This window comes from Taudactylus pleione, unplaced genomic scaffold, assembly GCF_031769625.1.
Source record: "Taudactylus pleione unplaced genomic scaffold, aTauple2 ptg000004l, whole genome shotgun sequence".
Classification (NCBI taxonomy): Eukaryota; Metazoa; Chordata; class Amphibia; order Anura; family Myobatrachidae; genus Taudactylus; species Taudactylus pleione.
This window is the reverse complement of record NW_028284407.1, coordinates 208516-232311: the sequence shown is the minus strand read 5'-3', so window position 1 is coordinate 232311 and position 23796 is coordinate 208516. Positions and strand designations below refer to the sequence as shown.

The 23796-nt window shown below is 45.3% G+C and overlaps 1 protein-coding gene across 1 annotated transcript in view; it reads left to right on the top strand.

Moving 5' to 3' along the window:
• CFAP210 (cilia and flagella associated protein 210) overlaps window positions 1-23526 on the top strand; it is a 36139-nt gene extending 12613 nt beyond the window's left edge. The window contains exons 5-9 of the mRNA XM_088469016.1: window positions 118-274; window positions 6644-6783; window positions 6923-7115; window positions 9325-9489; window positions 22976-23526. Of these exons, the coding sequence (XP_088325142.1) occupies window positions 118-274; window positions 6644-6783; window positions 6923-7115; window positions 9325-9489; window positions 22976-23338 (1018 nt within the window). The 3' untranslated portion in view covers window positions 23339-23526. The remainder of the gene's footprint in view (window positions 1-117; window positions 275-6643; window positions 6784-6922; window positions 7116-9324; window positions 9490-22975) is intronic.
• Window positions 23527-23796: the final 270 nt, after the last annotated feature.

Below are 23796 nucleotides of genomic sequence, written 5' to 3'. Positions count from 1 at the left end.
AGGGTACGACCATCACCAAACTCTAAAATTTCGTTCCTCCATGCAGAGCAACATGACAAATTTGCCAGCTGGATTTACTAAAATAAAAGGCTTAATATTTTTTACATTTCTCTTCAGATTAGAGGAACACAAGCATGATACTGAATTAGAGAAACAAGCCAACTACAGAGAAGGTGAGGAGATTGGGAGACTGACCAGGCTGTATGAGTGGGAAATGAATAAGTTGGCCAAACTGAAAATGGAAGAAAAACGAGAACTAATGAATGCTCACTTGGTAAGTAGGAAGCAAATATTGCAAAATAATAGAAAGTTGCGAATGAAGAATAAAGTAAATAGCTGTGTACAGGAACATCATCTTTTCTACTTCAGGGTCCATAGGGTTCCACAGGATACCTTGGGGTATAGGTGTGACGTCAGTCGCAGGGCACCAAAGAGTTAAGCTTTCAGCCTCCCAGGATGCACTAGGTCCCCCTCCTATACCCCGCCCCCGGGCCAAGGCACCTCAGTTTAGTTTGGTGCCCGGCCGGAGTCGGGTGCACCTGTTGGAGTGGGGGCTAGAAGAGCCCCTGAAGCTTATTCTTCATGCAGCTGTGGCTGCACAACTGGATGTACAGCATGGACAGTCAGTCCTGACGTCCATGCTGTCTTCCCTACACCCCGCCGGTACCAGAACGCCGGTACTGATCCGGGGATGCTGGTGGGCGTCTGGGGTCACAGCTAGCGGTGACCCCAGATGCTCCGGACCATGGCCGGATTCAAGGGGGACAGAGGTAAGCAGCGGGGTCCCGCGGTGGGTCCCCGCTGATCACATGGTCCTAAGTCCCCAGGCAGGGGGCTCCCTGGGGACTGGCTGCAGCGTGGAGCCAGGCGACCAACCTGCGCTTCCACTACCCCCTGGGACAGCGGACCGCAGCAGAGCGGTAGCGCTGCGGCGTCCCAGGGGTTAAATGCATGCCAGGGGAGCGCGCCTTCCCTGTCTCACAGCCGGCGCCTCCCCCGCTGCACACAGCCCTCTCTGCATGCTGCCGACTGGTCCTGTGGCAGCGCTCCTCCCCCAGGCCAGCCTCCTCTCTGCTCCTCGGCGGCCATCTTCTCCAGAACGCATGGTGAACGCTGCTGGAAGCGCTGGACGGAAGCATCGTGGTCTGGGTCCCCCCGCATACCTCTCCTCCGCTGTGGTCAGGTCTGTGTATGCAGCGCTGTGTCCTACCAGGCCCTGTGTCTGTGTAGTTGAGTGATCAGCGCTGTTAGTGCAGGAATTGTTATTTCTCTGCATTGTATGTGACTGTGCTAGCGCTGCTGCCTGTAATCTTTTCTTCATCTAAACTGTCAGCTTTATTACTGTCCCTGTTCTTTCTGCTAAAGCCCTTGCGGTGCGGTGCTGCAGGGTGGTCTCTCGCCTATTTAATACTTAATTGGTGAGAGAGGTCACATACGTGGTGCCATCATGTCTGAAAGTGATTTTCCCCTCCGGCTACAGTGTACCACGTGCAAAGTACCGTTAGCGGAGGGGGAGGGTAGCGCGGAGGGCCTTTGCCGGCAGTGTTTGTCCATGGCGCGGCCTATTACGGTTACAGCACCGGTACAGGAGCCGCCCTGGGCTTGTTTCGCTCAGGCGTTAACAGCTTTAGTGGGCCAGTTAGCTCCGCAGCCCGCGTTTACTCCGATGGGTTTGTCCCAGCAGTCTGTGGTGTCGTCACCCATGCAGGGGTTCCCACGACAATTGGTGGTACCCCACAGTCTCCCTATTTCCCCGCTCCCGGGTTCTCAGGAGCCAGCGTGGGTTAACTCCCTGACGAGTTCTGTACAGCACTTGTCGGATGTGTTGCAAGGGGAGTCTGTGATGCGGTCTCATAAAAGGCCGGTGGCGTCTCTGTCCGCTCCTTATGAGGATGACGAAGGGACGTCTGATGATGGGGAGATTCTAGATCCTTACGATCAGGAACCTCTCCATACTAAGGACGCTGATGCTAAGTCCAAAGTATATATTCCTGGACTTATTCGGGCGGTCCGCACAGCCTTGGTGATTGAGGACGAAGTTCCCCCAGCGGCTAAATCTAAGTATGCCTTTTTCAAAGATGTGAAGGGCGATGCCACAGTCTTTCCTCTTTCGGGTCAGTTGGTGGACCATTTAGAGGAGGCGTGGAAACAACCTGGCAAAAGATACCAGCCGCAGAGACACCTGGCGGTGGCTTATCCGTTCGCGGATAATTATTTTGCGAAGTGGGAATCCCCTCCACAGGTGGATTCTCACGTGACCCGTCTTGTCCGTAGTGCCACATTGCCGATGCCATCCATGTCCTCCCTTAAGGATGCTACGGACCGCAAGGTAGAAATCTGCCTGAAGTCCGCTTATTCCCTTGCAGGGGGGGCAGCACGGCCGGCTATGGCCATTTGCTGGGTTGCCAGAGCGATGGAGCGCTGGGCGGATTCATTAGAGGCTTCTTTTGAATCCGACTGTCCGGCCGATCAGGCGGAGTTGATTGGCAATCTCCGTGATTCGGCCACCTACATCAACGAGGCGGCTCTAGACATTAGTACTCTGGTGTCTAGAATTTCTTCAGCAGCGGTAGCTGCTCGTCGCACCTTGTGGCTGCGATCCTGGAAGGCGGACGCAGATTCCAAGAAAGGTCTGGAAGCGTTGCCGTTTACCGGAGAAGTTCTCTTCGGTCCGGATCTGGATAAGATTGTGGCCACGCTGGCGGCAGCCAAATCTGCCTGTCTCCCGTCGGCCGCTGCTCCTTCTGGTTCGGGACCATCGTCCTTTCGGTCATCTAGGGCCCAGGGCAGGCCCAAACCACAGTCGTTTCCTCGACAGGCTGGCCCTAAGAAATCGGTCAAGCCCCGGAAGCAGGCATGGAGTACCAGACGTCCGGCCCCCAAGCCAGATGACAAGCCTGCGGCCTGACGGTCCGGGCCTCCCTTTGGGGGATCCCAGGGTGGGAGGCCGCCTGCTACAGTTCGCCCAGTGTTGGTCGACCACTACGACAGACACTTGGGTTCTGGAGGTGGTTTCTCACGGATACGCCCTCTCCTTCCGGCACAGACCCCCGGCTCGCTTCTTCACCACGGGTCTCCCATCAGACCGGAACAAGGCTACGGAGCTGCGGAAGGTATTGCACACTATGCTCCAGGCTGGAGTTATAGTGGCGGTTCCATTCTCCCAGAGGGGCCAGGGTTTCTATTCAAATCTATTTTTGGTACAGAAACCCAATGGGTCATATCGTCCGATTCTCAACCTCAAAGCACTCAACAAGTCTTTGCGGGTCCCGAAGTTTCGGATGGAGACCCTACGGTCCATCATTCTGGCGCTGGAACCTGGGGACTACTTGGTGTCATTGGACATACAGGACGCTTACCTGCATGTCCCTATTCTTTGGCGCCATCAACAGTTCCTCAGGTTCGCAATCAGCAGCGACCACTTCCAGTTTCGGGCGTTACCTTTTGGCCTGGCAACAGCACCACGTGTTTTCACCAAGGTGATGGCGGTCATGGCGGCTTCTCTGCGGCTGCAGGGAGTCCGCATGTTGCCGTATTTGGACGACCTGTTATTGGTGGCAGGATCTCCAGAGCTCCTGTTACGCCACTTGGACCTGACCATTGCACTGCTGCAACGGCACGGCTGGCTAATCAACTGGCAGAAGTCCACTCTAATCCCGTCTCGGAGGATTCTGCATCTTGGAGCCTTATTGGACTCGGGACAGCAAAGGATCTTCGTGACGGAGGACAAGATCTCTGCTTTACAGTCAAGGGTGCGCAGTTGTCTGCACAGCCGCCGGGTGTCCTTACACTCGGCGATGAGGTTACTGGGCTCCATGGTGTCGGTGTTCGACATGGTGGAATACGCCCAGTTTCACTCCAGACCTCTGCAGCACCTGATCCTGTCCAAGTGGAACGGGCTGACTCAGTCTCTGAAGTCCCAGACGATTGTGCTCACCCAGGAGGTTCGCCTGTCCCTTACGTGGTGGTTACAGACGACCCACCTCAACAAGGGACGTCCGTTCTGGGTTCCAAATTGGGTCCTGTTGACAACGGACGCCAGTCTTCGGGGCTGGGGAGCAGTTTCGGGTCCACACTTGTTCCAGGGCAGGTGGACGCCGACAGAAGCGGAGCTTCCAATAAATATCTTGGAACTCCGTGTGGTCTTCAATGCTCTCCAGCAGGCACAGCGGTTTCTCCAGGGTCGCCCGGTGCAGGTCCAGTCGGACAACGCTACCACCGTGGCCTACATAAACAGGCAAGGAGGAACTCGCAGTCGGGCGGCTCTCGTAGAGGTCTCTCGGATCCTGGTTTGGGCGGAGCGCAATCTTCCGGCCATATCAGCGGTCTTCATCCCGGGAGTGCTCAATTGGGAGGCGGACTTTCTAAGTCGCCAGGACGTTCATCCGGGGGAATGGTCCCTGCACCCGGACGTTTTTCAACTACTGGTGGACAGGTGGGGTCTTCCAGAAATCGACCTCATGGCGTCCCGGCACAACAACAAGTTGCCGGTGTACGGGTCTCGCACAAGAGACGAAGGGGCGTCTCTGGTGGATGCTCTGTCCGTCCGGTGGACGTTCCGGTTCGCATACCTGTTCCCTCCGGTCTCCCTTCTTCCACGGGTAATCCGGAAATTCAAACAGGAAGGAGGGACGCTCCTGTTGATAGCTCCCGCGTGGCCCAGACGGCACTGGTTCTCAGACCTTCAGGGTCTGTCCGTGGACATTCCTCTGCGGTTGCCGCTACGACCGGACCTTCTGTCTCAGGGTCCTTGCCTTCACCCGGACCTGACTCGGCTGTCTTTGACGGCGTGGCTGTTGAGACGGCCATGCTGAGGTCCCGGGGGTTTTCCAGCTCTGTGGTGCGTACCATGTTGCGAGCTCGGAAACCGTCTTCCGCGAGGATATACCATCGCGTGTGGCATACGTTCTTCCAGTGGTGTCGACCGAGAGGTTATGCACCGCGGGAGTTTCGTCTGTCTCGGATTCTCGCCTTCCTGCAAGCGGGACTAGATCATGGGCTTCGCCTTGCTTCTTTGAAGGTACAGGTTTCGGCCCTATCTGTCTGGTTTCACCGTAGGATTGCTACAATCCCGGATGTGCGCACCTTTATGCAGGGTGTTCTCCGCATTCAGCCGCCCTTTGTTCCACCTGTGGCGCCTTGGGATTTGGCTGTGGTCCTGAGGGCTCTCCAAGGACCGCCGTTTGAACCACTGGGCTCAGTGGATCTTAAATGGCTAACAGCTAAGACTGTTTTCCTTCTGGCCATTGCTTCGGCCAGACGTGTTTCTGAGTTAGGGGCTCTTTCTTGTAGACCCCCTTTCTTGGTTTTTTATGGGAACAGGGCAGTGCTCCGCACTCGGCCCGAGTTTCTTCCCAAAGTTGTTTCCCAGTTTCATATTAACGAGGAAATAGTTGTTCCGGCCTTTAACTCACCGGGTCTTTCCGTGGGTGAGGCCTCTTTGGATGTTGTGCGGGCCTTAAGGACTTATGTTGACCGCACTTCTTCGTTTAGGAAGTCGGACGCTTTGTTTGTCCTCTTTGGCTTCCGTAAAAAGGGTTGGCCTGCTTCAAAGCAAACTTTGGCAGCCTGGATCCGTATGGCTATTTCTGAAGCTTATCTTCATGAAGGCCTACCGGTCCCTCCTTCTCTGAAGGCTCATTCCACTAGGTCTGTGGGTCCTTCGTGGGCAGCTCGACGTGGTGCCTCGGCAGTTCAGATCTGCAAGGCTGCTACGTGGTCTTCTGTCCATACCTTCGTGAGGTATTACAGGTTTGACACCTTCGCCTCTCAGGATGCTTCCTTCGGGCGGCGGATTCTCCTTTCTGCACAGGAGCGTCCCCACCCTTAAAGGATACTGCTTTGGGACATCCCCAAGGTATCCTATGGATACCCTATGGACCCTGAAGTAGAAAATATAAGATATGGTAAGAACTTACCCTTGTTATCTCTATTTCTACGAAGTCCATAGGGTTCCACAGGACTCCCGCCCTGTCGCACCTGTGCTGCAGATGGGCTTTGCTCTGGTCACCGGTTTTCCGTCTCCCTCTGGGGAGAATGTGATTCTTGTATGTGTCCAGATCTTTGTTCTCTCTCTTCCTTCTCCTCCTCCGGCCTATGGCTTGGTAACTAACTGAGGTGCCTTGGCCCGGGGGCGGGGTATAGGAGGGGGACCTAGTGCATCCTGGGAGGCTGAAAGCTTAACTCTTTGGTGCCCTGCGACTGACGTCACACCTATACCCCAAGGTATCCTGTGGAACCCTATGGACTTCGTAGAAATAGAGATAACAAGGGTAAGTTCTTACCATATCTCATATTATCTCAGACTACCATTGAAACTAAATAGCAGACGAGTAACTACCAGCCATAACAACTGGGGGTATATTTACTGCGGGTTTTCAGGAGTGAAGGTGTTGCCCATAGCAACCAATCAGAGAACATCTCTATACTTCTCAGAGTTAATGTGACCATGCGTTACAACTAGTGGACCCTGCCAAACCAGCTGAAAGGTGGGGGTATGAACTGTATGTATTTTAAAAATGTTACCTTTTTAAAGTTTTTTTTTTTTTTTTTAAACTTAGTACATCTCATTTAAGCATTTAACTAACTGAATTTGTCATGTATGAAACTGAAATGTTTGTGGATCCATGTTGCGGTCACATAGGCGCATGTTGCAGATGGAAATTTCCTTAAAACTCTGGAGAAACAGAAGGAAGAGGAAAATGATGACATGGTGCGGCAGTATATTCTTGCAAAGAAAAAGATGGAAAGTCTGAAGAGAGAGCGAGAACTCCAAGTACACAGGTGTGAAAAGTTCAGCAACCAGTTTTGCATAGTTATACTTTATTTATATGATGAGTGTTTGTGGTGTTATGAAAGATGAAAATAAATCGCCTTATGTAGAAGGACTTTGTGCTTTAATAGTATCTGCTTTTGAAACTAGAAAAACCATGGAACGTAGGGATAAAATCACAGACTTGCTGGCCGCTCAAATGAAAGAGAAAGTCGATGACGAAGAACAACGCATAGCAAACGCCATAGCTGAACTGGAAGGGAAGAGCAAAAAAGAGGGTCAGGAAAAAGAAGACAAGATAAAAGCAGATATAAAGGCAATTACAGAGCACAGACTTGCCATGGTAAGTAGGGGCCTGCTATTTTCTTCAGCATAATAATTAGTCTAAATAAGCAAGGATTACAGTCATATCTAACCTGTTTACTGGAGATGTGACATTAAGGGCTTACTATGCTGCTCGCTGGCACAGCTTCTGGGTGTTGTGTGTAGCTGCTCCCTGCTGATGGCTGTGGCTGGTGTCACATGAGCACTTACTCTTGATCAGGACTGCAGGCATAGCGTTGACTCAGATCGCTGGGTTGGACCTTACACAGCTGATGAGTAGGGGTTCTCAAGTACTCCCACCAGGTCATGTTTTGTGGATTTCTTTAATCATGCACAGGTGAGTTAATCTATTTGGTGGGTCAGTTATTATCCCACCTGCTTCCAGAGAGAAATCCTCAAAACATGACCCGATAGGAAAAATGAGGGTTGAGGTTGAGAACCACTGGCTTAAGGGTCCCATACATGTGCCGGCTGTTTCACAGATTCCCCGATCCGACCAGAACCGCCAATCCACTGTTCAGAAATGCTGATCCGTCAGGGAATTGGTAAAATTCTTCATGTTAAAAATCCACGATTTGCGGATCATGATTTTATTGTGATATTTTGCAGGTCACTGGATTTTAACAGATAAAGCAAAATAGGATATTTAAGAGTAGTGTTATTGCGTAATAGTGGCTCTTAATAGAGCTGTTGAACATCACTGAGAGGTGGTGATAATACCCACAATGCACATCCTATATACACTATGGAACAAAGCAGGGTTATTCAACATGTGGGCCTCTAGCCGCTGTGAAACTACAAATCCCTGCATGCCTTGCCACAGTTTTGCTATTAGGTCATGCTAAATCTGTGTCAGAGAATGGGGGGAGGGGGATGTGTAGTTCTACAGCAGCCGGAATGCTGCATGTCGAATACCCCTGGAATACAGCAGCATGTGCTATTGATGTAGAGCAGCGGTTCTCAACTCTAGTCCTCAAGTATCCCCAACAGGTCATATTCTCAGGATTTCTTTCTGTGGGATAATTACTGGCCCAGTAGATTAACTCACCTGTACATGAATAAAGAAATATAGAAAACATGACCTGTTGGGGGTACTTGAGGACTGCAGTCGAGAACAACTGATGTAGAGTAAAAGCAGTTTCCAGCCCTACAGTGGCCAATCTGGGGCAGGAGGTAGACTGTACTGAGCCAACCAATCAGGATTAGAATAATCTGAGTCAAAGGACAAAGACTCTATGGTCATGCAGTTTAATTCTTCCCTGGATAGTGATAAGGATAGACCACTCCTCTTGCGCACAGGAGAGATTTCAACACAGTGAGATTACTTATAATTATAAGTGGTTAGATTTAGGCAAAGGCTCTGGGCACAGGGGGACAATAGTTAAAACCTATAAACACAATTTACAGTAATCTTTGGAGACCAAAAAACGTTATTGTTCTGAAATGGGACAATTTCCGCAGCAATTCTTTATCATAGGCAGGGGGGTTCCCTGGTGGGCATTCAATGATAGGAATGTGGTTGGCAAGGCGATGCATTTTATTACATGTTACCTAATTATAGTTTAAAATAATGAAAAGAAAGAAAAAACATTTTAGGATATGGTAAAGCACCTATTACTTTTTCTTTAATAATTAAAAAGTCTAAAAAATATTAAAATTTGAACTTAACATGATATAATAAATATAATAGTCATATCCCCCATTTTCTACACATTCCCCAGCGTACCACCAAGGTGACCCTCCCTAAAAAGACCAACTATCTACTTAGAGCAAAATCTATAGGCCACTTCTTCATACTCATCCTCCTGTGGCTCTGCCTGTGGTGCTTCCTCAGTTTAATGGGGGGCATCCACTACAACGACTGCACGATTACGACATTGTAATCGTGCAGTCGTTTGTTGTGCCTGCACTGAACGTTCAGTGCAGGGTCATCCATCATCTGGAAACATGCTGAGCCTGACAATATCGTCAGGTTGACCAGCATGTTTGCACAATGATAGATGTCTAAAAGACCAAATTTTTCAAACGATGTTTGAACGATTATCGAACGATTTTATCGTCTAGTGGATACCCCCGTTAAGTCACAGACCTGTCCAGCAGGCGCATTTCTTTCCCGTTGCTCTTTAAATGACTCTTGTCAGTTTACCGATCATTATTTTGCTCTAATATGATGCTGTCCTGTATACCAATATCAAGCGCAGACTAATAAAATAATATTTTTGTATCAGAGAAAGAAAAGAGAGAAGGAAGAAGAAGAGGAGAAGTTAAGAGCGTTGCAGGCACTTCATGAGATAAAAGAGGCTGATAACTTCTTTATCGCACAACAAAAGGAGAAAATGGGAAGGGCAAAGGAAGAGCAGAAGAAAGTACAGACCATGCAGATCCAGCAGATGGTAAGAATTCTATGACAGGATACGCTTCATTAAAGACTTCATGCTGGCACAACCTACAAGATGGCATCATGGCTAGCTTTCCCATTTTTAACACTAAAAGGACATATATGTGTCCGTCAAACTGGGTCCGTTTGACGTACGTTTCACATCCACAATGCTTTTTCGTGGATGCGAAAACGTACGTCAAACTGACCCAGTTTGACGGACACCTATATGTCCTTTTAGTGTTAAAAAATTCTCAAGCTAGCTTCAATTTAGGCAATTAGCAATACATTGTTTTTATTTTTATTTAGTAGCAATACCTCCTGCTATGTGCATAATGGTATTGATGTGCATTTAAACCTGTTGTGCAGTGTGACTCTCTGAGGGGAGAGTAGCCCTCAAGGGGATTTATCGTTAATTCCGACAGCAGCAGCTATATGAAATAACAGTAATACAATGACACTCTCCAATGTGCGATCCACTATTGAAACATTGCATTTATAATAGTGTCACATACAGGGTTATGTTGTACCTGAGAGCAGGGCCGCCATCAGGGGGGTACAGCCGGTACTAATGTACCGGGCCCAGGCTTAGTGGGGGGCCCGCAGAGTGCAGATGATCCCACCTGTGAAGTGAACTGCTTCTTTTAGTCACAGACAGCCTGCGAGTACAGAGCAGTGTGTTGTCAGGATCAACGGTGCTCTGCAGGCCCCCTGTCAGTGTCAGTCACTGACTGTATAACTACTGGTGTATACGGCCCCCCCCTTCGCATAGGAGTGCAGCTCTACTGTCAGTGTCCCGACAGCGACATGGCTGGAATGGACGTCATCTCCCCTCCCCTCTGAAGGCGATGTGTATGAAGCCCCTATCCCCGCCCCCTTCCCGAGTTCCAGCCCCTCCTTCTCCCATGAGGTGCCATCTCCCTGCCGATTTCCAGAGGCCCCACCCTCTCCACGAGTCTCCGCCTCCTCCTGCTTTGCCCGGCCTGTTCTCCTATCCTCCAGGCTGCAGCCTCTGTGTGAGGGGACCCAGAGCCTCCTGCAATGCTGCATTTCTGCAAACAAAGGTAAGTATCTGAGGGGGCTCTGTATTTATTCATGTTATGTGGGTGGGGTATATACTTATATTACCTGTGGGGTGAGGTGGCTTGAGGGATATCATTTATCATGATCAGTGTAAGCATTATCTGGGGGCGGGAGTAATGTGGGTTTGGTGGGGTATCAAAGAGTGAGAGGTGTAATGTATCTTGGGTGGGTGTATACTTGTATTATCTGGTAGGGAAGGTAGGTTGGGTGTTGGGGTGTGTAGTAATGTATCTTCAGGGGTTGTATACGAATATTATTGGGGGTGAGGTGGGTTGAGGGGTGTAGTATTGTATCTGTGAGTTGTGTAGTAATGTTTTGTGTGGTTGTGTAGTAGTATATTGTGTGGTGGGGTATATTAATATTATGGGTTGTATACTATGTTTTGTGATATATTGAAGTCATATGGTAATGGTGTGTGTGTATGTATATATATATAATATATATATTTATTATCATATCCCTCCCCTAATCCTACTACTTACCGTCGGGATGATGCTGTCAGGATTCTGACCGGTGTCGGGATTCCGTCACTGACATTCTGAGCGCCAGCATCCCGACAACCAGGATTTTACATCAATATGCATATATGTTTGTGTGTGTGTGTGTGTATATATATATATATATAATATATATATAAATAAATAAAACAAACAGGTAGGTCCGGCACTCCCTATATTTCAAATACTTGACCGGGTGCCCGCTGGAGAGGTAGGATACAGTCAGACAGTATACAGCGGCACTCCTGGTACAAACAACAGCAGATACGTGGCGTTATATGGTCAATGTTTCAAAGGCTTTAATGGCGCTTTCAGTCCTGATGAAAAAGCGCCATTAAAGGCTTTGAAACGTTGACCATATAACGCCACGTATCTGCCGTTGTTTGTACCAGGAGTGCCACTGTATACTGTGTGACTATCTATATATATATATATATATATAATATATAATTATTAGAGGACCAGCATCACTCACGGGTACTTTTATGCAAGAATTCAAACGGCAAACAGCGTTTGTGCCCAAAGTTTCAGTCCATCTGGACTTTTAGCAAGAATGTTCTTAATAAAAATCCAGACTGAAACGGTGAATACGGACACTGTTTGTCATTTGAAGTCTTACATGTTAGTACCCGTGAGTGTTGCCGTTTCTCCAGTGCTGTATTGATATTTGTTTATCCAGAAGGGCACCTCCTGGTTACCTATCTATATAGGTAAATTGCAAATCCTGCATTTTCCCCTGCAATCCCTCTGCCCACCCACTTCACCGCCTGCCCACATCCCCGCCATTCAATCCGCACCCCAGAAAAAGAGGTGCATGGGGGTTAGGTCTCGGAGCAACAAGAACAAGGTAAGTATGGGGGCTGACTTGGGCTGGAGACACAGAAGGGAGGGGAGGCTGGAGACCCCAAAGGGGGGCTGGCTAGGGAGACAGAAGGGGGCTCGATAGAACTGGAGAGACACTGTGTGGCTGGAGTTAGAGAAACATGGGGGGGGGGGCCTGCCTATTCTATCAGTTCCGGGCCCCACAGTTTCTGATGGCAGCCCTGCCTGAGAGGTAGAAGAGTGATATACTAGTTAACATGAAACCTTATTCAGCAATTGCCAATAGGTGAACCTAGATCAGCGTGCCTGTTGAATGGAGGATCCTCAGACATACTGAAAGCCTTAACAGACTATATCATCTAGAGTTATATTTAACTTGATAACAAATCACCTGAAGGCACAGCAGCAATGTTATTTACAGACAGGAGGGATATTCTCTGCAGTGACACTTCCTGATTATAGCTGACACAGCAACAGAACAAACTTAATGGTAGATCTGATGTAAAGATCACTACTCCACAAATATAAGGGTCATAATATGTATATGTTTGAGACGGTGATATACACACCCACTAATTTGCTGTAATTATATTTTGGTCAGTGACACCAGACACATTCCTGCTATATAGCTAGGATCAAGTGAAAGTGTTCTCAATAGAACTGTATGTATGTTACTAGCAGACATTTAATCTGTGCACATAAATGAATCACTATGTCTGACATCTACCTGTGGTCATGAATAAGTATCAAGAAGAATCTCCCTGAGAGTAACGATCAGTGTGTCACTTCACAATCTGTTTTTATCATTCGCCTTTAATTAATGTAATAAAGGTTACATTTTAGGAGATACTGCTTATTTGAGTGCCCTACTTTAGAATACCACCCCTTTTTTCTTACACTAATGCTGGCCATACACCTGCACGACCAGCATACGTTCCGATTCACCATCTGACTCCCCGGAGCTCCCTGGCAGTCCCGGCAGCATATTTGTTGTTTTTCTTAGCACACGATCTGTCGTATGATCGATCCTGTGCCTCACGCGCTTATTAGGGAAACAATCATTGAAATGACTTGAATTGCCGCACGGTGGATCGCATGAACAAAATAAACGTCACGATCTGCACACGATAGGATGGAACATATGGGCTGCACATCTGATCATAAGATCCGATTATAGGAGCTGCGGGAGCGTGCATCGGATCGTATCTTACTAAAAAAAAAAATACACGATTTTCACAAGATCCATCATATGACTCGTCGAAAATCAGGCAATCAGCCCAAAATCATGCAGGTGTATGGCCAGCATAAGAGTAAAGTTCATCCCATGTTAAAAACCAGACAAAGAAATGTATTGTAGCATTTCCAAATCCCTAAATGTAAAAGGCCCTAAATATCACAGGAGTTGTTTGATATTGTATGTAACTTTTCTAACAACATCGCTGGAAAGAAAAAACTATGATCATTCCTTTACACTACACCCCCATGCCTTGGGTTACAGGCAAAGGGGTAAATTTAACAAAGGTCGGTTTGGTGTTTTGGGTAGATTTTCAGTTGATTTTGCAAACCGGACATTTACTAAAGTCCAGCTTTAGAACATCGAACCAACAATCGATTTTTCCACATAAAGAAGAATAGGAGCCGCAGATTTACTAATGGTTGGTTTTGCAACCGACCAGAACAGAAACCAATTACAAAACTACGGGAAACCTGCCCACAATAGACCTGCCTGAGGCAGGTGAGTTTGGAAGGAGCCCTGCACAGATCACTAAGATCTATGCAGGCTGTTAGGTTGATCATTTTGCAAAGTGTTAAAAATTAAAAAACAAAAACATTCCCCCCTCCCAAAATCAGTAACCAGTTCTGGGCCGGGATTGGAAAATAAGGGGAATCTCATGCAGTCTTTTCCCAATAATCAGCACCAGGCTGAACCAGCCCAGGGCTGGAATTCCTAGGAAAGTGTGGATCCCAAGGAACAACCTAACGAAGCATGCACAGATCATACTGATCTGTGCACGTTTTGCCGTTGTTTCTTTAACTTCTATTTGCCATAGGTTTCAAACTGAAAGATCAAAAACAAACGGCAGGATGAGCTGCAAAAGGTTTCAATTCAAGCACAAACTCGATGGATGATAGTCGTTTTTTCGTTTTTTTTAACAGCAACATGATGGGGAAGAATATTGAAGGATTGTCTCAAAAGAGCCTTATTTCTGTTCAGATTTTCAAATGTACATTTAGGACTATGAATAATAATGGCATTATGTGGAAGATTCAATTAGTGATGAGGTTATAAGGCAAGTTTTTCAGAAATAAAACCTTGCTTGTTTTTTCTCACACCCCATAAAGGCGTGAGATAAATCTAGAGAGAGCTCTCTACCTGATTGACCTGCAGTGTATCCAGTCGCACATCGTGTGAGGTTCTTTGATAGAAGTCCATCCATTCTTGATCTTCTCCAGACACACTTTTTTTTTATTTATTTTTTTTATAAATTTTCTTTATTAAAACACCACAATATCACATCATACAAAATTGCCAGTTAGATTATAATGACGGAACATTAGATGAAATAAACATTAACATCAGTATCCACATTCATCAAAGTATACAGTTATAACATTTATTGCATTTATATTGAACTTTTTCATCTTTCCTTCTCTCCCCCTGTGTCTCTAAACCACTCCATAAGCCTAAGCTATAGGGGAGTGCAGCTACAGGGTCAAAACAAAGAAAAAAAAAAAAAAAAAGGGGGGGGGGGGGCCAGGCCATAAATAATAGACACACCATGTCAACAGAGGTTGTGATCTTTAAAATTAAAGCCATATATTCCATTAATTCAGCCTAATCGGCGGGTCCCCTGAGATCATTCGCTGGCAATACCATGTGGTAAATTTCAATGACTCATGGATCTTATGTCTCTGCTCTGAGGTCAGAGTATCAATATAGCTCTCCCAGGTTTGAATAAATTTTTTAGCTCTATTCTCTTTCTCCAATATAGTCTCAATCCAGTCCATATTGAATACATAGAAAAGCTTTTCTTTAAAAAGTCGCAGTGTTGGTGGAGAAGTGTCAATCCATGTCTGAAGTATAGCTTTACGAGCCACCGCGCTAATAATAAGAAGGAGACATCCACAACCCCTCGCCACTCGCTGACCCTCCGGAAGTATTCCAAATATGGCCCACACATCTGTAAGTGGCACATAATTCACTAGATGTTCAAGGGCATATTTTCTCACTTTCAGCCAAAAGGTTCTCAGGAGGGGACAAGACCAAAAGTAATGGTACAAATTAGCAACATCAGACTGACAGCGAGGGCAGGAGGCAGAGGAAGACATTCCCGCTAAATATTGCCTATGAGGAGAGAAATACGCTTTATGAAAAATATTCAAAAACATTTCCTGATATTGGATAGCCGGGAGTAAATTACGTGATAGGAGAAGAGATTTTATCAAAATCTCACATGATAAAGAGGGAATCACCTGCGTCCACCTGCTCATTCCAGTGTGTACCGCCTCATGTTGCAATGGTGTTCGTAAAAAGGAATAATGAATAGATATTGCCTTTTTGGATGCCGGTTCCGAAAGGAGCATATTATTAAGTACGTTATCCCAATCTAAATCTGAAAAACATCTAATGACTGAAGTCACATAATGGTTAGCTTGCATAAAACTAAGAGGATGGTTGCGAAAAGTGGGAAATTTTTCCAGTGCCTCCCGATAATTAAGTGTGCGTTTTAATGTCAAGTCGAGAAGGGAACCCACATTTCTCACCCCCTCCCTACTCAACCTGGTAAAAGGAAATGATGCTGTACCTCCCTGGAATTCTGGATTTCCTATAAAAGGCAAAAACACCGATCTATAAGAGTTTATCCGGCCACGGTGTCGCAGAATATGCCACACCTTACGAGTGGACCATAGGAGAGGGTTATCTCGTATATGGTTCGGAATTTCTGCATCCTGCATATGCAAAAAGCTTATCAAGTTACAATCCTCCAAAAATTGGCCTTCTATTGAGGTATTTGCATAAAGGTCTTGAACATGCATCCAGTCTCTAAGATACAGATACCTTAAAATCGCTGCATGATTATAGTTCAATATATGGGGAAAATTGATCCCCCCATTAGCCTTGGTTTGTTGCAGTTTAATTAACCCAATCCTTGGGCGTTTGTGTTTCCAGATGAATTTTCTGAAGAGAGAATTCAACAATCGAAGATCCCTTTGGGTCAACAGAAGGGGGAAAGCTTGGAACAGATATAACAGCCTTGGGAAAGTTACCATCTTCATAAGATTGGCTCTGCCCATATAAGATAGGCACAGATGCTTCCATCCCTCCAATTCCCTTGTTATCTGTACGATAGCTTTTGAAAAATTAATTTTATACAATTCAGTTGGAAATTTGGGTAATTGAATCCCCAGGTATTCAATGCTATTCTTAGCCCATCTCAACGGTAGTTGAGAACCCCAACTGGGTACTTGTATTTTTGGATGAAGATAAAGGCCCACCGATTTTGACAAATTTACCTCATAACCCGATATTTTACCAAAATCCGAAAGTTTACACAATATTTTCCCCAGGGAAGATTCAGGTTTATCAATGTATAATAGCAAGTCGTCCGCAAAGGCAGATAGTTTAATTTCCGCCGCCCCCACCCTTATACCTCGGAATTCCAACCACGTCTGTAGAATGCGAAATAAGGGATCGATACAAAGGTTGAACAGCAACGGGGAGAGGGGGCAACCCTGGCGGGTTCCCCTATGCATTGTAATCAGATCCCCCCGAACCCCGTTGATCAAGAGAGTGGTAGTGGGACGAGAGTAGAAGTTCCCTATTAATTCTATAAACAAAGAATCAAATCCTCTTCTTTCTAAAGCAGCAAATAGATGCGGCCAGGCCACTGAATCAAAGGCTTTATGTGTATCAAGGCTGAGCAACATGTCGCATGTTTTTTTTTTCCTGTTACCGCCAAGACCGCCGCCAAAGCCATACGGATGTCTCTAACAGAATGTCTTCCTTGAACAAATCCTGTTTGGTGTGAGGTTAATAAATTGGGCATCATAGTTTGTAACCTATTGGCTATTATCTTGGCAAGCAGTTTAAAATCTGAATTCAATAATGATATCAGGCGGTATGATTCCACTAATAATGGGTCTTTGGTTTTGGGATTAATGTTGTGTACGCATCTGTGAATGAAGGGAAGGCTGGTTTGTCGTGCAAAATCTTATTAAATAATTCTACCAAAGTGGGTATTAGATTATCTTTCAATATTTTGTAATAAGAACCTGAAAAGTCATCAGGTCCCGGTGATTTATGTGGGAGAAGACCTGTTATAACGTTTCGCAATTCTTCTTCTGAAATGTCCCTAGACAATAGCTCTCTTTGATCCTGAGACAATACCGGTAGTTGTGCCTCTGATAATAGCTGTTCCTGTAGTTCCCCCTCCACATCAATCGGCTGATAAAGATTCGTATAGTAAGCATGAAAATGGGATAAAATCTCTTTGGTAGATAAGTGTGTGGTATTAGATAAAGGATTTTTAATCGCTGTAATAAAAGACCTCCTTGCCCCCGGTTTAGCCATGAGTGCCAGGAGTCTGCCAGGTTTATTGCCCCATTTGTAGTACATTTGTTTAGTGTAGTCTAGACGATTCCTCGCCTGTGCAGAGAGGAAAGATTCTAACAGTTTTTTATTTTGGAGATATTCCTCCAGGTTATTTGAGGATTGATGTGTTTGATATTGTCGGAACGATGAGGCCACTGCGTCATGTAAATCCTGATATTGTTTCTTTGATTCTCTCCTAATTTTAGACACATACTGAATAACATGGCCTCGCATAACAGCCTTGGAAGCACTCCAGAACAAAACTATGTTCCGCCAGTGTTCCACATTATCATCCAAATAATTGGACCATGACATGTTAAGGAACCGTCCAAACTCCTCAGATTTAGCCAAATATTCCGGAAATCGCCATAGGCGATCCTTAGAAGTCGAAGAGTCATGCCACAGGTCCAGGGACACCGGGGCATGATCCGAGATCAATATCTCATGGATCTCTGACCTGCGAACTCTTGACATTAAAGAGTTCGATACCAAAAAAAAATCTATCCGAGATAATGATTGATGAGCCCGGGAGAGATGAGTGTATGTGTGTTCTGTACCGTGTATTAGTCTCCATGGGTCAGAAAGTTGGTGTATCGTTTTAAGAGACTGTATATAATGCCATGAAGGAATGTTTGGTCTAGTAACTGGTGGAGATTTATCTACACTGGGATCATCTACTGAATTAAAGTCGCCTGCTAGTATGAGTTCGTGTACTGTCCTGCGAGCCAGTATCTGAGACAACTTGGCTAAAAATTGGTGTGGGGATATGTTTGGTGCATATAAATTAACGATTGTGTAATTCCGTCCTTCTACAGACAGATCCACCAACAAATATCTACCCTCTGGATCAGTTACTTTATCTAAGATATTGTATTTTAGATTTTTATTAAATAGAATCGCCACTCCTCTTGATTTAGATGAATAAGTCGCTGTAATGCATTCCCCTATCCACCTAGCCCGAAGTGTACCCTCTTCCCCCTGTTTCCAGTGCGTTTCTTGTAATAATATAATGTCTGGGTGCAGGCGACGAAGATGAGTCACAACCTTTTTACGTTTAACAGGTGTATTAAGGCCATCCACATTCCAAGAGACCAAGTTAAAATGCGGAGGGACAGTAGGTCCCTCCCCTCCACTCAGCTGATCAGACATGGATTGACATCAAAAGAATATTTATCTCCAGAAAACTGCTCATTTCCAAAACACCAAGGCCGAACAAAAAGGGAAGAGAAAAAAAATGGGCAACCTCCCCCGCCGCGCAACCCCTCGCTGCACTCCCCCACCCAACCCAGTGCACTCCTGAAATGCGGAACATTCAAGACACAGTTGTATCCAGGTTATGAAACATAAATGTGCGATATAGAGTACATTTAAAATTGTGAAAAGAGATATGATTTTAACATAAACATCATGGTGCTTAACTTTTTGGTTTTTTGAAATACTATATGGTGGGTAAAAACCACCAACTTCCACTGAGGATCCCATCCCAAAGCAGGAGGGATGCTCCGTATTAACATATAATATTTTATTTTTTTGAATAGTAAGAGGGTTGTGAGCCCTGCAAGTAAAATACCTTGAAAACTAATTGACATAACACAGGTCCCCTTATCTAAAGGGCAATTCTGAATGCCCCAGAGAGATTGAAAAGATAATAACTATCTTATAAGTACATAGCTTCAGTCATTCGGACGTGCAGGAGATCCAGGTGGATCTCTAGAGAGATGTTCTTTAGCCAACTTAGGGTCAGTAAAGAATATAGGGCGTCCATTTTCCATGATCCTCAACTTAGCTGGGTACACCAAAGCAAATCGTTTATTTTGCTCCACCAACATTTTGCACACCTCAGAAAATTCTTTCCGCTTTTGTGATACCATTACAGAAAAATCTTGAAAAATCAAGACCTTTACATTATCAACCATGAGAGGCTGTGTGGTTCGATAAGCTATGAGAAATTTCTCTTTCACCCTAAAATCTAAAAATTTTGCAATAACAGGTAGGGGTCTGGGATTTCTTCCAGTTTGTTCTGGGCCTATTCTATGTGCTCTTTCAATTTGTGGGATTTCAGCCTCATCAAAAATCCCCAGCGCCTGAGGAATGCGAATACTGAGGAAGTTCATCAATTGAGGATTTTTCACAGTTTCCGGGACCCCTATAAATCTTAAATTGCTTCTCCTATCCCTGTTTTCTACATCATCTAGTTTGGTAGACAAAGACTGGATAGTTTGTGCTTGTCGATCTATAGTGACTTGTAAAGCATGTACTGTGTCCTCACAATCGCTAGTGCGTTGCTCTACCGTTGCAATCCTTGATGTATTTGCATCTATTTTATTGAGAGACGCTTCTAATCGTGTATGAAGATCCTCAAATCTTTTATCTAGCAGAGGCATTAACATTTTAATTGTAACTTTCGCATTATCCTCTGATGATGGGATAGATATAGACTGGATAGAACCTGTAGCTTGGCTCCCTGTTGGACCATCTGTTGAAAACAGTTGGGGTGATGGGGGGGAATTAGGTGTAGTGGACTTCTTACGAGTTTTACCCATGGTTGTCTCCACTGAAGAATCTGAATTATGCAATTGTGGAAGCTTCTCTATATACCTGTCCATGCCCTGTGTCGGGCAAGCTAAATAAAATAGTTGAATTGACTTGCCCCTTATATACTCCAAATCAAGTAAAGGAATGTATTAGATAAACCCGTGTTTGTCTAGAGTGGCTTCACAACCCTACATTTCATGGTTGAATTACATTATTAAGAGCTAGTTTACAGTATCGTTGTGTCTAAATTGATTGCATCCAAAATCACTATCTTAGTACACACAATACAAGGATAACAGTAATAGATACCAGAGAAAGAATGAAAAAGCAAAAGGAATTGTAGTTATTTTACAGTAAATACCTCTTTGTACTACAGATTACAAAATATAGATATAACGCAGAAATTAGGTTATTGTATCAAGGAAAATATTATAAGTTTCCCCACTAGGTGGAGACAAATCTTAAGATATACTTTTCCCAAGTTTTCCCAAAAATAAACAGCAGTAATCCTCAATGTAGTCTACAATCCACATCCGAGTATACACTATAGAGTACACTAAAGGGTATCTCAATCCCCTCAAGTAGGTCAATATAAGCAGTGTTCCCTTGTGAATTTTCAGTGGTTCTGGAATAGCTTATCTGAAAGGAATTGACACGTAGCTCAATCAATCCCCAAAGTAACTCACGGTAAGGGACCGCAAAAGGAAGGGTGAAAAGGGTAGGCAGCTGAGGAAAAGTTGGAGTGGGGGTGGGTAAGAATAGGAATTAATAGAAAGAAAGGGACACACATAAGGAGGGCTGGGACCAAGGGCAGGGTAGGGAGGGAAATGTTAGTTAGATGTTAAGGACAATACAGCATTAGTACCTGGGGGTCAGTGGGATCACTATGTGTTGTGTCTTCCGAATGAAGGACACACTGCCAGGCACACAAGTTTCGTCCACCCAGGAAAGTAAACCAATAGGTGGAATGCAGATCGGCCACGTCGACTCAGCGTTTCTCTCCCTCAGGCAACGACAGCAGAACAACTCTGCTCTCCAGTTTCCGACCCTGCGACACCCAGCAGACAGCTTCAGATTTGGTAAGTGTCCAAAGCAGGAACCAGCAGCACCTCCAGCATCCAGACAGGGGTCCAGTCGTCTCGCCGCACCTTCGTCAGAATCCGCGCCCAGACGACCGCAGATATGCGGTGTTAGAGGGATAGGCAGAGCCCAGACTCCCGCTTCGGAGGACCTTGTGTAAATCAGCAGGAGGATCAAGTCAGTTACCCCCCTGCGTCAGAGATCCACTCCAGGCTGCCAGGTAAGGTGTTTATCTTCGTCGCGTTGTCAGCGCGGCGTCCTCCGCACATTCAACCTCTCCCTTCTCAGACGGAGTTGTATAATCCACAGTCCGGGGTCTCCTCTGGGTAACACGCCAGGGGGTTCCTTCCGTGTCCAGGGAATAGGATGGGTTACAAGAAGAGCCGCTTCGCAGAATAGCCCGTCCCGCGAGCCACTCTAAGCCTCACGCTCTCAGTTTCGCGCCCTTAAGTCAGGCGGTCATGTATGCCGATAAACTTTCGGCCAGACTGCGGTGCTTGAAATGCCCACCGAGGCAATTTAGGTATCAATTGACTCCTCTCCTTTATGGCCAGATAAAGGGACAGGTTTTATAGCTGTGTAAGCCTCAATTCAGGAGGATTCAAATGGATTTCCTATGCTCAGTCAGGGACAGAACTAAAAGGCAGCCATGCTGGATGCCCCGCCCACCGGAAGTCACTTTTTTTTTTTTTAATCTACTGTGACCTAGTAGACATTTCATTACTTAATATACCTTTTTCAAGATCACCTCAAGGCTGCGCTTGTTTATTTACTTAATCTATGTGACAACTTTTAAGTTCTGAAACTGGCTTCATGTAGACAGGATCAAATAAACTGTAGCTGGGGCAAATAAAGTAGGCAGGGCTTAGCACACCATTAGCCCTATCACAGTAGCAAGCAAGGCCAATGCAAAATGTTAGGTGGAATCACAGCAGCTGCAGACAGAGCATCAGGTAGAATTAATGCACCTGTAGGGAATACATTGCACTGGTAAGCGGATAAACAATATGCAAAGTCAGCACTCCAGTGAGTGGAGTACACACATTGGTAAATGAGTAGTGCAAATGTATGTAGCAGCAGGGAGTTTACCAGGATTAGCATTGAAATGAAAGTAGTTGAGTCTGGGAAGTCCTTTCTGTTGCATAAAGCCTGTAACAATATAGAGATCCTCCAAATTACTACCATACAATACAGAGAGCATCCCACTGACTGTTATACAACAGAGATCATCTCTGTGAATGCCATATAATAGATAGCATTCTAATGACCTATATACAATACAGACAGCATCATAGTGACTGATATACAATACAGAGATCATCCCAGAGACTGCCATACAAGGTGCCTCGTCCCCAAGATGGGGCTAGTCACAAGAAGCACAAGTTGGGGACTGGCACCCAGACCAGGGAACAAGCGAAGTTAAAAAAAATAAAAAATAAATAACACAAATTTAAAAAATAATCAATCACAAAAGAGAATACTCCCAAAGAATATGGCCAACCCACACCTGATCACTGAGATTGGAAGCACCCCAGCAGTTGGGTTAATGATGTGAGGTTAGGCTTTGACAATATCTCAGTATGGGCAGCAATGCTCTGTATAAAGTGACACTGATTATATTGTTTTCCATTGTAAATTAAAACTAAATAAATAAGCTGTACCATAAATTATTGTAGCAGTGGACTTTTAAGAAAAAGTGGCACTTGTTAAATATAAAATCACTAATTCTTGTTTAAGTATACAGAGCTGGTCTCATGGTGTAAAATTTACTTTGTTACCTTCCTTCATATATTATTTAAGTTGAATCAATATTTGTGCAGTGCAGTATCAACCTTCTTTTGCTATATTGCAAATCTTTCAAACCCCCTTCCCCACCATTTTTTTTTTTTAAGGCTGAGAAGAAGACCATGTCACAAATGGAAAGAGAAGCTGAGCTAGAATATGCCAAGCAAAACGTAATGTACTCTAATAAGGAAGAGTTAGTCTTCCAAAATTATGCCAGACAGGTGATCGATTCAGCCATCCAAGCTGGGAAAAATCCATATCCGCTAAAAAAAGCAGCAGAGATTGGTACTGGTGGGGGACGTGGTCCAGTCTACTCTGGAAGAGGAGGTATCCGGCCTAGTTACCAAGTGCAGGACACCAGCGGAGTCCAGCTACCTACTTTCCAGAATGTCACCACCCAAGAAATAAGGGAAATCCACGACTCTGGCGATATACAGCAAGCCAAGAGAAGACTTGGTTTTACATTTTAATGTGTTTTTTCCCTTCATTTCAGCACTATGACCAGTTAATTAAAACTAATACTACTCTAATATTGTAATGAATTTACTATCATTAGAATAAAATGAGAACTGGTGACTGAATTTTCATTGCATATTATTATAAACCAATAATGTATGAGGCCCACAGTCTAGCTTTGTGTCAAATACAAAATACATTTACAAAAGAGTTTGTCAAATAGTGAACCTTAATTTGTATAACAAAATAAAACAAAATTATGAAATCCTCTCTGTAATTTTAGCCTCTAGCAGCAGGAACTGCTATCTCACTAAAAGCAGAACTTGCATGGTCAGCTCTGGAGAAATAAGATGCTCTGATCTCCTGTGGCGTCTTTCAGATCCAGCAGATAAATGTGGAACCACTATGGGAGCTACAGTTGCCCAATACTGTGCCAATGTACACATGAGTAGCTGGAGGGGCAGGTTTTGAA